At 40.1% G+C, this 13834-nt stretch overlaps 1 protein-coding gene across 6 annotated transcripts in view; it reads left to right on the top strand.

The window, feature by feature from the left end:
* LOC119727638 overlaps nt 1–9558 on the top strand; it is a 51738-nt gene extending 42180 nt beyond the window's left edge. For all 6 annotated transcript variants that reach the window (XM_038199611.1, XM_038199608.1, XM_038199612.1 and 3 more), the window contains 6 exons: nt 867–1292; nt 1933–2079; nt 2630–2772; nt 3809–4025; nt 5689–5841; nt 6869–9558. In XM_038199611.1, coding sequence (XP_038055539.1) covers nt 867–1292; nt 1933–2079; nt 2630–2772; nt 3809–4025; nt 5689–5841; nt 6869–7224 — 1442 coding nt within the window. In that variant the 3' untranslated portion in view covers nt 7225–9558. The remainder of the gene's footprint in view (nt 1–866; nt 1293–1932; nt 2080–2629; nt 2773–3808; nt 4026–5688; nt 5842–6868) is intronic.
* Nucleotides 9559–13834: the final 4276 nt, after the last annotated feature.

Raw genomic sequence — 13834 nt, 5'->3', positions numbered from 1 at the left:
GCTTTATCTTTTTCTTGCGTATTTTTCGATAACCCGAGGAAAAACATTCCCTCAATACATGTGATCTAAAAACAGACTGAATGCACAAAAAAAGGACCTGTCGGAATCTGAATAATATTTGGGAAATTTTGGAATTTGTTTTGAACGGAACCATTGACACTGTCACTTCCAAAACACAACTGAAAACATATTTGTTTTAGTTCATGCGTATCATTGGATTTTTCAGGTCCTAAGTAGTGAACAGTATACATTGGACATATATTCCTTGAAAATTAAGGCACTAGTGCAAGCCTATGCACTAGTCTCTATAAGAGACTTTCAGGGAAAACTGGTTCCTTTTGCTTGAGCCACCTTTTTTGTAACAAGGTCCTGGGAATCTTGCAAAATATCCCCCTGAAAAAACAAGGGGAAAATATGCGCTTATTCTGCAGGCAAATGCAATCATTTCCAGGAGATTACACGTACAACGTTAACATATGACAAAAGAGCTGTCATGAAGTTGCGCAAATGCTACTGGCTGGAATTTAAGAGTTTGGTTTTGAGCTAATATGCAAGGTGTTGAACCCGCGCTGCATACATTAGGCAAAACAGTTGTGCGGGCATGACACTATACTGCTACAAGCTTCCCAAGATGACGTTGTGACAGCATTTCATGTGATAACGGTCTCCATAACCTTTTCTCAATGTGTGATCGCATACCCAATATACAAGACTACTTGACATATACCTCTGGGTCTCACTCTACTTGGGCAATTTCCATGAATTTATCTAGATTATTGCAGCTCATGTGACCATGTTTTAGCCAACCTGGACAACAAATTTGACTGAGGCATGTTATAAGAGGTTTTCAATTATTGTCATTACAGGCTTTGTGGATACCACTTGCAGCATGTCTGGAAGTGATCTGGACCTATCAGTATTGGCCGGCACAGGAGTCAGATACCATTTGCTGTCGCCGAACTTTGACGTTGGCAACCCGTACCCAAGCAGCACGGAGTGCCTGTGGCGTGTTTCGGCACCCAGTGGCAGCTACATACGTGTCGACTTTGGCGCGTTTGAAACAGAGTTTGGCAAAGACGTCCTGACTATTGGGAGTGGCCCGGATGAAACGCAGATGAACACCAGTCTGGCGGCATACGGAGGCAAGCTGGCAGAGCTGGTGACCAACAACACGCGACACACCAAGGCAAGAGTCTACGGAGATACCATCTGGCTGCACTTTGTGTCGGACTCGACCTTTGCTCAATTACTCGCTGGCTTCTGGCTTCGGTTCGACTACATAACTGATCCACGTAGGCAATAAATTGTCCTATTTTCAGTGTCATTTGTAGTTTGTGTTGATATCATATGACCTTCAATCAACCAATTAAATCAGTGGGAAGTTAACAAATATCACAGTGCTTTACATTGCTGTTACTCCTGGTCATAGGGCCCATTAACCCTCCCTCTCTGGCTGGCAAATTCAACGAAGCCAACCCAGCAGTTAACATAACTCAAGTGACTGTTTAAAAAAAATTGAGTGCTCCTTGCTCACATAAAGCAAGATTGACGACTGGCTGTGACTGTTGTGAAACTTGATACAGCAATGGTTTGGCTGTAGAAGAGTGATAAGCCCGCTGAGTCTATTGGCTTTTGTCTGGTGATGGAATATGACTGTCACAGTGCCTACAAGAAATTTGACCTGATTGTTGGTGACTAGCCTGTGTTAAAGGCATGGCAGGGGAAGTGGATTGAATTTGTAACCCTCTCTGCCCTAGGCTATCGCAGGTAACACATCATATTTTTGGGTGGGAATAGTGACAAAGTGCCTTACCCAAGCACACATGCTCCACAACCTCAAAACCACAAGCTGATGAAGTAACCAAAAAATATTGAATTTTTATACCCATTATAGGACAGATTTATTTTCGTTTTTTTTTGTTTTTCTTTCAGGCACCATGTACCCAAGTTCTTATTCATTCTGTGCTGAGTTTGGTGGTTTTCCCTGCCTTGATGGGTCGTGCATAGACAACTCCAAGCGATGTGATGGCACCAACAATGATTGCGCCAGCAACGAAGACGAAACAGACTGTCCCGATGGTACCGAAATATTTTCTAGAGTTTTAAAATATGTTGAGTCAGGTTTTTTTAAAACTGATTTTACTTGCAGTCGCTTGATTCCATATTGCTGCTAAGCACACGATTTTCTGCTAACATAGCCTCCGTCTCTTTCATGGAGACCGTAAGCAGTAAAGACACAAAAAGGCACGCTTACCTCAGAGGAAAAAAGGTGCTTAAATTAGTGACATAACAATAGAAATCTCCATGCATGCGCAACCATTGGCACATCCGTGCCGTGAAATAATGCTTAATGTTAGCACAATTTTCTGCTGTTGTTAGCACAGCTCTTCTGCTAACTGGTATGCAGACCCATGGCTCCTGTTGATGTAAGCTGTTGTGATCTTAACCCAGTCCATGTGTCACCACAAAGTGCCCTGCAAATTACTGTTTATACCGCCCCAAACTGCCCAAGCATGCTATGTTATTCTGGATTCATCAAGGATTAAATACAATGTAATATAGTGTAATACATTCTGTGACTGATGAGTCAACAATGGGTTTTTGTATTACTTTTTCCCCCCTATTTCAGATAGTGTTGGGACACTGCCAACCCAATCTGCAAACTTTCCTTCAAAGGATGGTGTGTATCACACAGACATTGTGTCTGATAACTACCCTGGCGAATACCGTCCAAGTAACGCACGTTGGGACATCGATACCAACTTCGTCCAAGTAAGTACATCACAGTATCACTTTCTTTTTACCCCTGATTTTGTTATTCCAAGAGGGCTAGCCTAATTTCCTCCTGATACCTATCCGACTGACTGACTGACTCCCCGACAGACCCACTGGCTGTCACGTGACTTAGTCTAGGTGTAGGTCCCCTGGATGGGATGCTAGTCTATGGCAGGTTTACTCCCCAGCCAATGTAGGTATTCATTTATACTCTTGGGCTGAGCGAGGCAAGGGGGTTAACCACTTAACGACAGAGGATGTGTACATATGATCTGGCAATGCATATTTGCAGGGGCTAGTGACTGGTTAAATCGTTGAGCCTTCCCCGAGTCTCTGTCACTGGTTCCCATTGGTTTTGTACATATACCGTGTTTTGAAATTGAACTTGGCCGCTGCAAGGCCTCAAGAGTGTTGCAGAATATGTTATGGTGAGAAATATTGTACAAATATTGTACAAATGACTCTCAAGAGTCAGGATTTGTGGCGTTATTTTAAAATTTGGCCGATACATCTTGTCTTTTTCAAAATGGCGTTTTTCGACCAAAAGAAATCCTGTGGGCAAGGGCTTAAGTGGCTTGCCCAAGGACACAACAGCAGGATTCAAACCTCTTACTCCTGCTCATGAGTCACACGCCCTAGCAACACTCCTTACGAAGCTTACCACTTTAGCTATAGAGGCCATGAGACCACTTTTCTGCAGCAGAGTCAGCCAAATCTGGTCTCTACCCTCACAGGTCCATTTCAACTCCTGGGTGGAAAGAGGCAATTGTAGTAAAGTGTACAAAACTGTAGTAAAGTGACACAAGCGCTATGTTCCAAGTCAGGGTTCAAACCCATGCACTGTTGCACTTTGTCATTTTGATGCGCATATAAGCACTGAGTTTTGTGTATTAAACCTTCACTTAATTACTTTTGTGAGTATGCCACACACAACCCACAATGCCAATTTGCTACTCATATAGGAAAGTGTGCGTCATTCACTACAGAATTTTTATTTTTTAGTTGACGTAACCTTTTTGTAATTCACATACAGTCTCTCCGCATTGTCGTGATGGATCTTCAAATTGCCGCTGGTGACTCGTTGTACGTCGTAGATGGAGACACAGGCACCCGTGTGACGGACAACATTGTCTCGCCGGTCAGCATACATCTCACTAACAACACAGATGTTGCTGTAGTCTTTGAAAGTAATGGCGGTACTGGGCGTGGCTTCTGGATAAGGGTGTGGCGATACATCTCAATAACGACTGGTGAGCAGACTATTCTGAAACATAGTTGGGGTTCTGGAACAGTAGGCACTCTGACTAATTTCCTTTCTTAACATCTAGAGTCATTCATCCTAACACTGCAAATATCCGGAGAATGGCCAGTGTATCGTTGTCCTTATAACCCTATGAGTTGGGTTAGCAAATGTTACATGGGCACAAATAGGCACAGCATAAATGTCGCACACATTGGCACAGCATCTGTAGGGTCATTATAATGAACTTTCTGCATGAATAGTAGATGATACTTCATGACTTCTAGAGCTCATCATGCAGGACCCACTGCATATGCACACTTAATTGTGCACATATGGCATATGTACAATATTACTTATTCCATGAGTGCGAGTGGCATATGCATGGGCGTCAATCCTGGGGGGGACAGGGGGACATGTCCCCCCCCCCCACTTTTTGAAGGGTGGGGGACACAATATCAAATGTCCCCCCTAGATATTTGAACTTGTGTCTCATTTACGGCCCTATTATGTACTACAATGTATCTTTTGCTTAGAAAATATTGGTTAAAGTGGTCAGAAATTGCCTCAGATCGCACCACAGAGCATTTAGAATCCAAACTTTTTCGGGGCCCTTAAGCGGGCCCCGAACCCTATGCCTTTGGCTGAAAAAACCTCTAAAATTATGTTTAAATTAATATCTTTTGCTAAGAAAATATTGGTTAAAGTGGTCAGAAATTGCCTCAGATCGCACCACAGAGTATTTAGAATCCAAAATTTTAGCTGAGAAAACCTCGAAAATTATGTTTAAATTATTATCTTTTGCTAAGAACATATTTGTTAAAGTGTTCAGAAATCGGAGCATCTAGAATCAATTTTTTGGGGGGCCCTTAAGCGGGCTCCGAACCACACGCCTATAGCTCAAAATACCGGTAGCTGATTCAATGACTCCAACCTCGAAAACGATGTTCAAATAATTGCTAAGAAATAGTAGTTAAAGCATGGAGGAAAGTGATAAGTAATTGCCTCAGATCACACCATAGAGCGTCTAGAATTTCAAATTTTTTCGGGGCCCTTTAGCGGGCCCCGAACCCCACGGTGAAAGGGCTTTGAGCTTCGCGCTCGCATCAGTTCTGATCAAGGTATGTCCCCCCCCCCCACTTTTGAGAAGCGATTGACACCCCTGGGCATATGGGACACATCAGATGTACTACAAATTTATCTTCAAGCAAACTTGATGTATAGTATAGATGGAACACGCACTTTTCAGCAGTTATTCGATTACACGTGTGTGCAGCAGGAATGGCGTGCGCATGTATCTTACAATAGCGTGATACGTGTAGTACGGTATGGTCCGAGGTATATGAGTTAGTAACGCACGGTTGTTGCCATCGATAGACCAATTAGGATTGCAAATTCAAGTCTGCTTGAAGATAACTACTTTTTCTGAATGTGAAACGACCTGAACTGAAGCGTCTTCGCGTGAGCGCCAAGCATATGACAGAAATAGCAGTCTGGAGTCTGCCAATCTTTCTATCTTAAAGGGGCACATAGCAGTCTGGAGTCTGCCAATCTTAAAGGGGCACTTGATCATGAGTTGATGGGGAAGGTTACATTGTCTAGGCTCAAATCAACTGCTACATCTTCAGAAGCTTTGCAAGCATTGATGGCCTCATTTTGTGTGTGCTTTGCAGAGTTTGTTGATTTTCCTGCATACTGTGAAGTGGCTTTACACAGCTTGAACTGTGGCGAGGGCACCTGCATCTCTGACACTGAAAGATGTGATGGTGATGTCGATTGCGATACATTCGGGAACGACCAAGAAAACTGCGAGGCAGCCTCATATGGTGAGCAACATGTCTATTTTTAAAAGTAACTCTTCAAATAACAGGGTTGGAAGTATTTGTTTACAAATGATGGGTAAAGTTACAAATATGTTATAAAAGTATCACATTAAAGGTAGAGTAGATCATTTGCAGCTATCCAACCACTAACTGACAAAATTATTGTTGAAAAGTTAACTTGTTTTAAAGATAGTAATGGCGCTGAACTCTCTGTGAAATTATTCTTTCTGGCATGCTGTCACTTTGAAGAAGAAAACACAGAGACCCCATTTTAAAAGGTGCATCAGTTGACGCATTTTTGGACATTTCCTTTAGTAGTTGGTTTGTAATTTGGCGAATCCATGAATGGGGGCACGCAGGCGTTCACATGACACACTTACGTGCGCGGTTGCTACTATTCGTCAGTTCAGCGCGTGACATCATGCAGCTGCAATCAGCTGAGTTGGAAACATGTCCCGGATGTTGACTTCAGGTGCAATTCAATACATGACTAATTAGCAACTTTTGAATTGAAACGAAGATCCTAGAATATTGTTTTCTTGGAATATACAGCATTCACTGAGCTAAAAGTTCATCAGGTTAGGTGTCAAGCAGCTGTCTTTAGATTTTGAGCACAAATGATAAATGATATACTTTACCTTTAAACATAAACCAAGACTAGGCAAGCCTAGTAAAGTTAATCTCAGACCACACTGGTCAAAGGGGTCTCGGTAGTCATCTGAGTCCAATTTGTGGGCCTAAGTGAGGCTGAAGCAGCAAGTCTAATTCAAGATATGTATACAGAGGAATGTAGGCTGGCGCTCTGGGAATAGCAAAAAGCTTGTCAAATAAATTACGTGCCTACAGTTGGATGTTGAGAAGAGTGGACGTGATGTCAAATGCCCGCTGATAAGATTATATGTGTATATATAATGGACACATATCCCCCGCTAATCAGAACAAAAAGGTTGCCAAAGACCATCTCAGCTAAAGATCATCTCAGCAGGTAATAGTATCCTGATTTGTATCGGTGTTGAATTATCTTGACCAGATTGCGGCAACACCGCTATCAGTCTTGGCAATGAGGGCAGTATGTACCACCTGACCTCTGTCAACTACCCAGACGACTTCATCTACGGCATCAGCTGCCAGTACGTGGTGACCACATCGGCCGCAACCATTCTGGTCAGCTTCCGCGACGTGGAGATCCCCGCCACTACCGCGGAGGACTACCTGCGTATTGGCAACGGCGCCACCGTCAGCGACGAGACCGAGATCATACGCGTGGGTGGAGTTTTCCTGCCCGAGGACGTGGTTTCGACGGGGAATCAGATATGGATTGAGTTCATCAGCGATCGTAGCGTCAACAGCCGGGGGTTCTGGATTGTGCTTGTGGCCCAAGGTTAATGGTTATTAATGATGTTGCCAGATATTCTGTTAGGGAAATGGAAGCATTACACCCATGTCAGACTGGTGTTTCTCTGAGAAGCACTGAACTGAATATTAGTTAGAGCAACTTGGGTCGACCCAAAGATATTGGTTTCAGACAGGCAAACTTTACGTAATAATTTTCCATTAAGTGGGCTCTGGAGTCAATCTTTTGTCAAAATTGCTCCCGACTGTTTCAAATTAGAACCTTTTCATGTCTTTAATTTAAATCTTGGGAATAATTTTTGGTTCGTTTGAGAATCTCACAAACGCACAAAAGGATTTGTGACACGATGCAACCGTAATCTCACATCATTTGCAAGAATAAAAGTTTACACAATCTTTACAATCACATCTAGCTAATAAATATTTGATCGTGATTTCCAGCGAATGTGCGTGTCTGAAGAAGATTCATGAACCAGGATTAGTGAAAGATGTACAATACGGATAATTCTTTAGAAACAAAACATTTTTTTTCTACTGTAAATTTTCTTTATTTAAAAATGTCGTAAAATAAATCTCAAAGAAGAACGACTGGGTTCACCAGATGTCGGTGAAATCTTGCACCAGTTTTTTTAATCAAGATAATGTACCCATCGCTAAAGGAAGAAAATGGCCCAATCGCTAGAAAGAGAGATGGGCACTCCGTTCTTGTGAACACAGGTTCGTCCCCTTTACCTTTTAAGATAATTGTTCATGATGTAATGTAGTTATTTAGTTTACCATCAGTCACATACTTACAGAAATGTACAAGGTTTATGGTTTTATATAGTACAGTGTAAACAATTGTATATAATTAATTTTTGTCAATTTGGTAAAACTTACCATTTCTATGGCCACCAGAATAAAGTCTTTTTTTGTCCTGGTGCAATGGGTTTTATTCCTAAATTGGTATGTTTAAAACAACCAGGTGTGGAAATATTGCCGTTTTGTGAATTGAATAAGAGAAAAGTGCACACCTACATCTTATTAAACTGGGAAACTAACAGGAGAACAGGAATTTTTTGACAAAGATTTGTTAATTGATTACTTCCTATCCACATAAAATGGTACAGAACCAAGCAAAATACCAATTTATTTTAAGTTAATTTTAATATTACCATATCATATTTGATATTTAAACTTATATCTGAATTTGATTTAGCTATCATTGGAGTATATTATAACACTTTACTGAAATTAAAATATACATATTTATCCATAGTTATCGTTTACTTTATTGGTGTACATGTTTTGTGGGTAGTTGTACCTTATTGGAGCAAGTGAGGATGTAATTTTCCATATGGTCTGGAAGTGTGTAAATAAACTACCATTAATAATTAAATATTTTTGTGTAATGTACATTTTGACATGTTCTGTCAAAACCAAATGCTTTTGGACAGAGCTTTACATGGAGAAATATAAAGGCCCAAAAAAGTCGGTGTGGGTGTACATTTTTCAATTAGGTATGCAAATTTTGTGATCCTAAATATGACTTGTTTTTTCCCTGTTCTGTACAAGCTTCAGATTGTAATTTTGACTCAACGGTGATACTCTTTTTAAGATTTGTAAAGGTGTATTAGCTTTTGATTAGAAAGTACATAATCAAACAGTTTAACACGAAATTTCTCTGTTTCAACCTTTGCGACATCATCATGAACTTCTCATGAAAAAAAGTCTGTTTTCAAAAGTAAAACCTTCCATTGTAAATGGGAAGACCTACATAATGATAATTTTAAAAACTTTTTTTGACAAGCAAAAGGACGATCTTTTTTGACAGAAATTATCATATTTACTTTAATGCACATGTATTCAAATTCTTATATGCTGTTGTATATCTGATTTTTATCCGAACAGTTTGTGGAAGATTCACTATAGAATATTGTAAGCTTATTAAAGATCATTACAGGTTTTGTTTATTGGGTTTTTACAATGAATATACAAGAATATGTACGTTGATACTTATAAAAGTATTGGAAAATTATGCATTAATTAAATTAAGGTGATTAAGTGATTGGAATAAAGGGAGCATGTTGACATATTTACACCTTGGACTATCAGAATACTGATGCGCGTTTTGTGTTCTCAAAGTTTTCATATTGATTATTCTGATTAGGGTCCAATGATATATTTTTAATGAGACATTATAGATGAACAGGGTACAAATCATCTACTTTTGGTTGAACAATAGGACTGCATGCCTCACATGGGCATTTTATCCTAAGGCTTCTATTAGGCAAATTTACACATTTTTCTTCAAGCCTAAACAAGGTTAGGGGTTTGCATTGGTTACCTGGCAAAATATACGGATGGACCATTCCTGATATAAAAAAATAAAGAAAATAGAAGAGCTTGTCTATATCACCATTTGTATCATTGTATTTAGCCATATTTAGGCATTTTCTTTGCTACAAAAGACCAGGGTAACATTGGAGGGGGTGGGGCTAAGTTTAACCATACTTGAGAGAACCAAACCCAGATGCAAAGGGTTACCAGACAAATTAATAAATAAATTTGGATAAACCATTCCTGGTGAAATGTAATAATATGAAAGAAGAACGGCTTGCCAAAATTAAAATAAAAAATGTACAACATTTATTTGTTTGACCTTCACTAAGTTATAATTTGTACTTTTTCTTCTGTGGGACGGGAGCCTGATGAGGAGTTGAGATGGATTCTCCTCAAAATCCCCCCCCCCCCCCGGCCCGAAACAATAAAAATTGTAAACTAATATTGCATAATTATCTGGCGATCGTTTAATGTTCAATTACTTGTATTGGTATTTTTTCAGGTCTGTTCTTTGTCTGTCTTTTTAAAAAGTTGTTAAGTTCTTTTTTTTGTATAGTTTCTTTTTATATACATTTCAAATGGGGTACTGCAGTGGGTGGCGCCGGGGCATTGCGTCCAGTTTGGGGAAATTATTGGAGGAATTACATTAGTCACATCCCTACAAACTCTCGCGCGCACGCGCATTGCATCATTTTGTAATCATCATGGCGCGGGTTTTAAGATGCACATTTATCACACGTTTAATACAAATTTTCGTCGGAAATCAGCTAATTAGACTCTTTTAGATCGTTGTTGCAAGGACAATTGATCACAAGGACAAGCTTCTGGTACTGAAGGTAATAAAATATTTCCCACTTTTCTTTGTAAGGGCGGGCGTTACAAAATGAGAAATTAATTTTTGTGCAGATTCGTAGCCCAGTTTCCGGACATTTCACTACCAAAAGTCTGAGCCTGACTGTAGTCATGGAGGTATTCCCAGTTCTACCTCCATGCTGTAGTGTATCGGTGCATTGTTGAGTTAATTTATACAGAGCAAGGGAGTACAGTCGTTTTCCTATATCCGGATTTAAGTAAAAACAAAGTGGCTATCGTTATGGCAGCCGTCATGGCCGTTGTTTAGCGGCCTCTACGATACTTTTTTTAATTATTTGTTTCCCCACGTTTAAGCGAGCAGTGCGACAGCTCAGTCGATAGAGGGTAGAATTCGAGGTTTTGCACTCGAACTTTTTCCTTTTGTAACCTGGGGCTTTGGAGGATTTTTTTTTAAAGGGAAATAAAGTCCGAATTTCATAACGTTCAAATTCACTTTTTTCCTTCTAATTTTATATTTTCTTCTCATGCTTTTATAAAAGTTGCAGTCTACCGTAACGATAGAAAATGGGAAATGCGTTACGGCTGCCGTAACGATAGCCACTGCGAAGTAAAAAATTTAAGTTTTGATATAGTTTAGTAAAATGGAAAAGAATGTTGCAACCTGACGCTATTTCATCAGTAGTCCGAAAATTTGGGACTTTCAATACTGTTGTGTACAAACTTAACAAAGTCTATGGAGAGTCAAGAATTTTTTTAAAGTATTTCCTAACAAAATTGGAAATGGGTAATCCTTACTTTTAGGACACCTCTATTTTTTACGAGTTCTGTTCGAAACTGACTTTTGCAGATGACTGTCCAGTACTAGCTCTACTGAGTGGAGCGTTGAATTACTGGTACCCCTCCATACAAACGCTCCACCGATTTGCCATACTTTGGTGACGGCGTCACAGTAGCATAGTGTACATACCCACGCGAGGACAAAAAGACCCCAAAAAAACCGGTGTGTTCAAAGCCCATACTGTCGTACGGCGCGGATCGGAGCACGTATCATTACACGAAACAGTCGTTGATAAAGCGCGACTTGTTTTTCTTCGATTGAGCAACGACGGTGACATCACGTCAGACGCCCTCATTCGGCAAGTCGGGGCAAGGACTGAGCCTCACGGCAAACACATTGAGGTGTAAGTTTTCAGACTATTTTGCTGGTTTTTTTTCAAAATTTTCGCTGTTTGGGAACAATATAAGGGGTCTGATGGAATGTCATGAATGTGTAGATCAATCCAGGGTAACTGTCTCTCTCATTTGTATACTCTTTACCATATTTTGGGGGGTCTTTTTGTCCTCGCGTGGGTATGTACACTATGCTTCTGTGACGCCGTCACCAAAAGATGGCAAATCGGCAGATAAAGTAATGGCAGATAAACTCATGTTAGTTGTAATTTTGAAAGCACTTTCAAAGAAAATGTGACTTTCCTACCTTTTTTTGTAGTTCTCCATTTTGCTTTTTTAATGTATTTTCTATTTGTCATCGTCGTCTTTAACCCCTCATAAATCAAAGCCCTGCCCTCTTTCCACAAAATTAAACCTGCTGATATTCAAGAAGGTGTCATTGCCAAATGTTCAGATGTGCCAAGAAATATCAGAATGTCACTTTTGAGTCTCATTTAGGCCAAACTAAAAAAATGGTGTGTTGACGGTAACGGTCTGAAAAAAATCCAGGTAGGTAGGTAGGGAAATAATTTTATTTTGTAATTTTTTTTTATTTCAGTTTTGCAGGCTCATGCGTGTTCTTTCGCAAAATATTTGTATAAAAACATTATTCAAGTATTCAAGATACTCAATCGATACATTTCATTCCAAATTAATTTGTACCGTCCCAGGGTTCTCCCTGGGATTTTTTCAAACCTGTGGGGGAAGTTTTGCTGTGATTCAACAACCTGCGAAGCCATGGCGTGGGGTTCGGGCCCGCTTTTTAAGGGCCCCGAAAAAATTTTGAGAGAAGATCTTGTAGGCCCCTATTTTTGTAATTAAAGAAAAAATCAACATTACATTTACAAGTAAGTTTCAAATTAAGAAATTAAGGTGAAGAAAAAATCCTTTTGCTTCCGATTACATGCCTTTCAAAATAGCGTCAATAGGTCGGAACAATTATTTTGCCAATTTTTTGGGGGTGCTGATTAATGGAGCATCATACTTCATAGAGCAAGGAATCATGTTATTTTGTGCCTGGATTATTTTCATTTGCGCCACGAAAGATATATCAAGACTGGCCATCAAAAGTGATTAAACTTGCCTCACCTAATAAAAAATAGGAAAGATTTCCATATAAGAAGTTCACTAATTTTCCTCTGTATTGACTAACAAGCCCCCAGATAGCAATTTCATGTCATCAAAGTCAATTTGAGCAGTGAGAAAATACAAGCATTTTCTTAGAAAACACTTAGAATTTTTCAGTCCAAACTCATAGGGTTGTACACAGGGTGTTGAGTGAACTTCGTATATGGAAATCTTTCAAAAAAATATTTTTGAGGTGGGTGATTCCACTATATGCTTAACATACATCACGGCCGCTGGCGCCGCCGACATTCAGTCTGGCCGGCCGTACATCGCGCCGTGCTCACGGCCCAGTATCAGTGTGCATTTCAGCACTGTGTACGGCACATCTCACGTGGCCGAAAAATCTAGCACTACTGCAAAAACCCGCTACGATGTTACGCCACGAGTTCGAGCTTTGCAATCTCGTCATTTTAATGGAAAACACATACACAGATAATAAAGATCACGTTCTGTGAATTAATTCGCAGAAATTCTCTTTCTCCATCGATGTTTGTTTGGTATTTTTACGATCCAACTTCGGCCGACGGCCCAACATCATCGTGGTATGACGTTTGTATAGGCAGTACATGTAGTCACTGGTTCCGGTCCTTCATTATAGTATTGATTCCGTTAGCACGCGAAGGGAACCAGTGCACCATTCTGTATGCGCTGCATGCCTGTCAGCTGGCAGTCGACAGAACCCGTCATCGTGTGCATTTTGATCACACATGCATCTGAAAAACAGGATTTTTGTCAAGATTTTGCATGTCAAGATGAAATAATGGCGAATGTAACGATTATACTGTGCATTTTAATGGCGTGAATAATAATTATATTGTGCGTATCAAGGGCTGAAAAATGTGATCGGCATTTTTGTCGGGCCGATTCGCAGTACACACATTTGGGAGAACCCTGCCGTTCGTCGGCCAGGTGCACCAGTTCACCCCGATGCGTTTGTGCAAAAATAATCGTACTTCATGTAGTTTGAGAATTCAAGTTTTGAGATCGTCGCGATTTTCACATGTTTAACACAGGTATGTTTGTGTCAAGTCATGGTCAGTTTCAAGTGTGGAAAATGGTCCATGTTCGTGGCAAATAATTAAAAGTACTTGAAATTTTTTTAATTTGTTCATTAAAAATGATCAATATCAACCTTCAAAATGGCAATAAAAAGTTTGAGGTCGGCAATTTG

The sequence above is a fragment of the Patiria miniata genome, unplaced genomic scaffold (genome assembly GCF_015706575.1).
Source record: "Patiria miniata isolate m_02_andy unplaced genomic scaffold, ASM1570657v1 HiC_scaffold_20, whole genome shotgun sequence".
Lineage (NCBI taxonomy): Eukaryota > Metazoa > Echinodermata > Asteroidea > Valvatida > Asterinidae > Patiria > Patiria miniata.
This window is presented reverse-complemented; position numbering and strand designations above follow the sequence as displayed.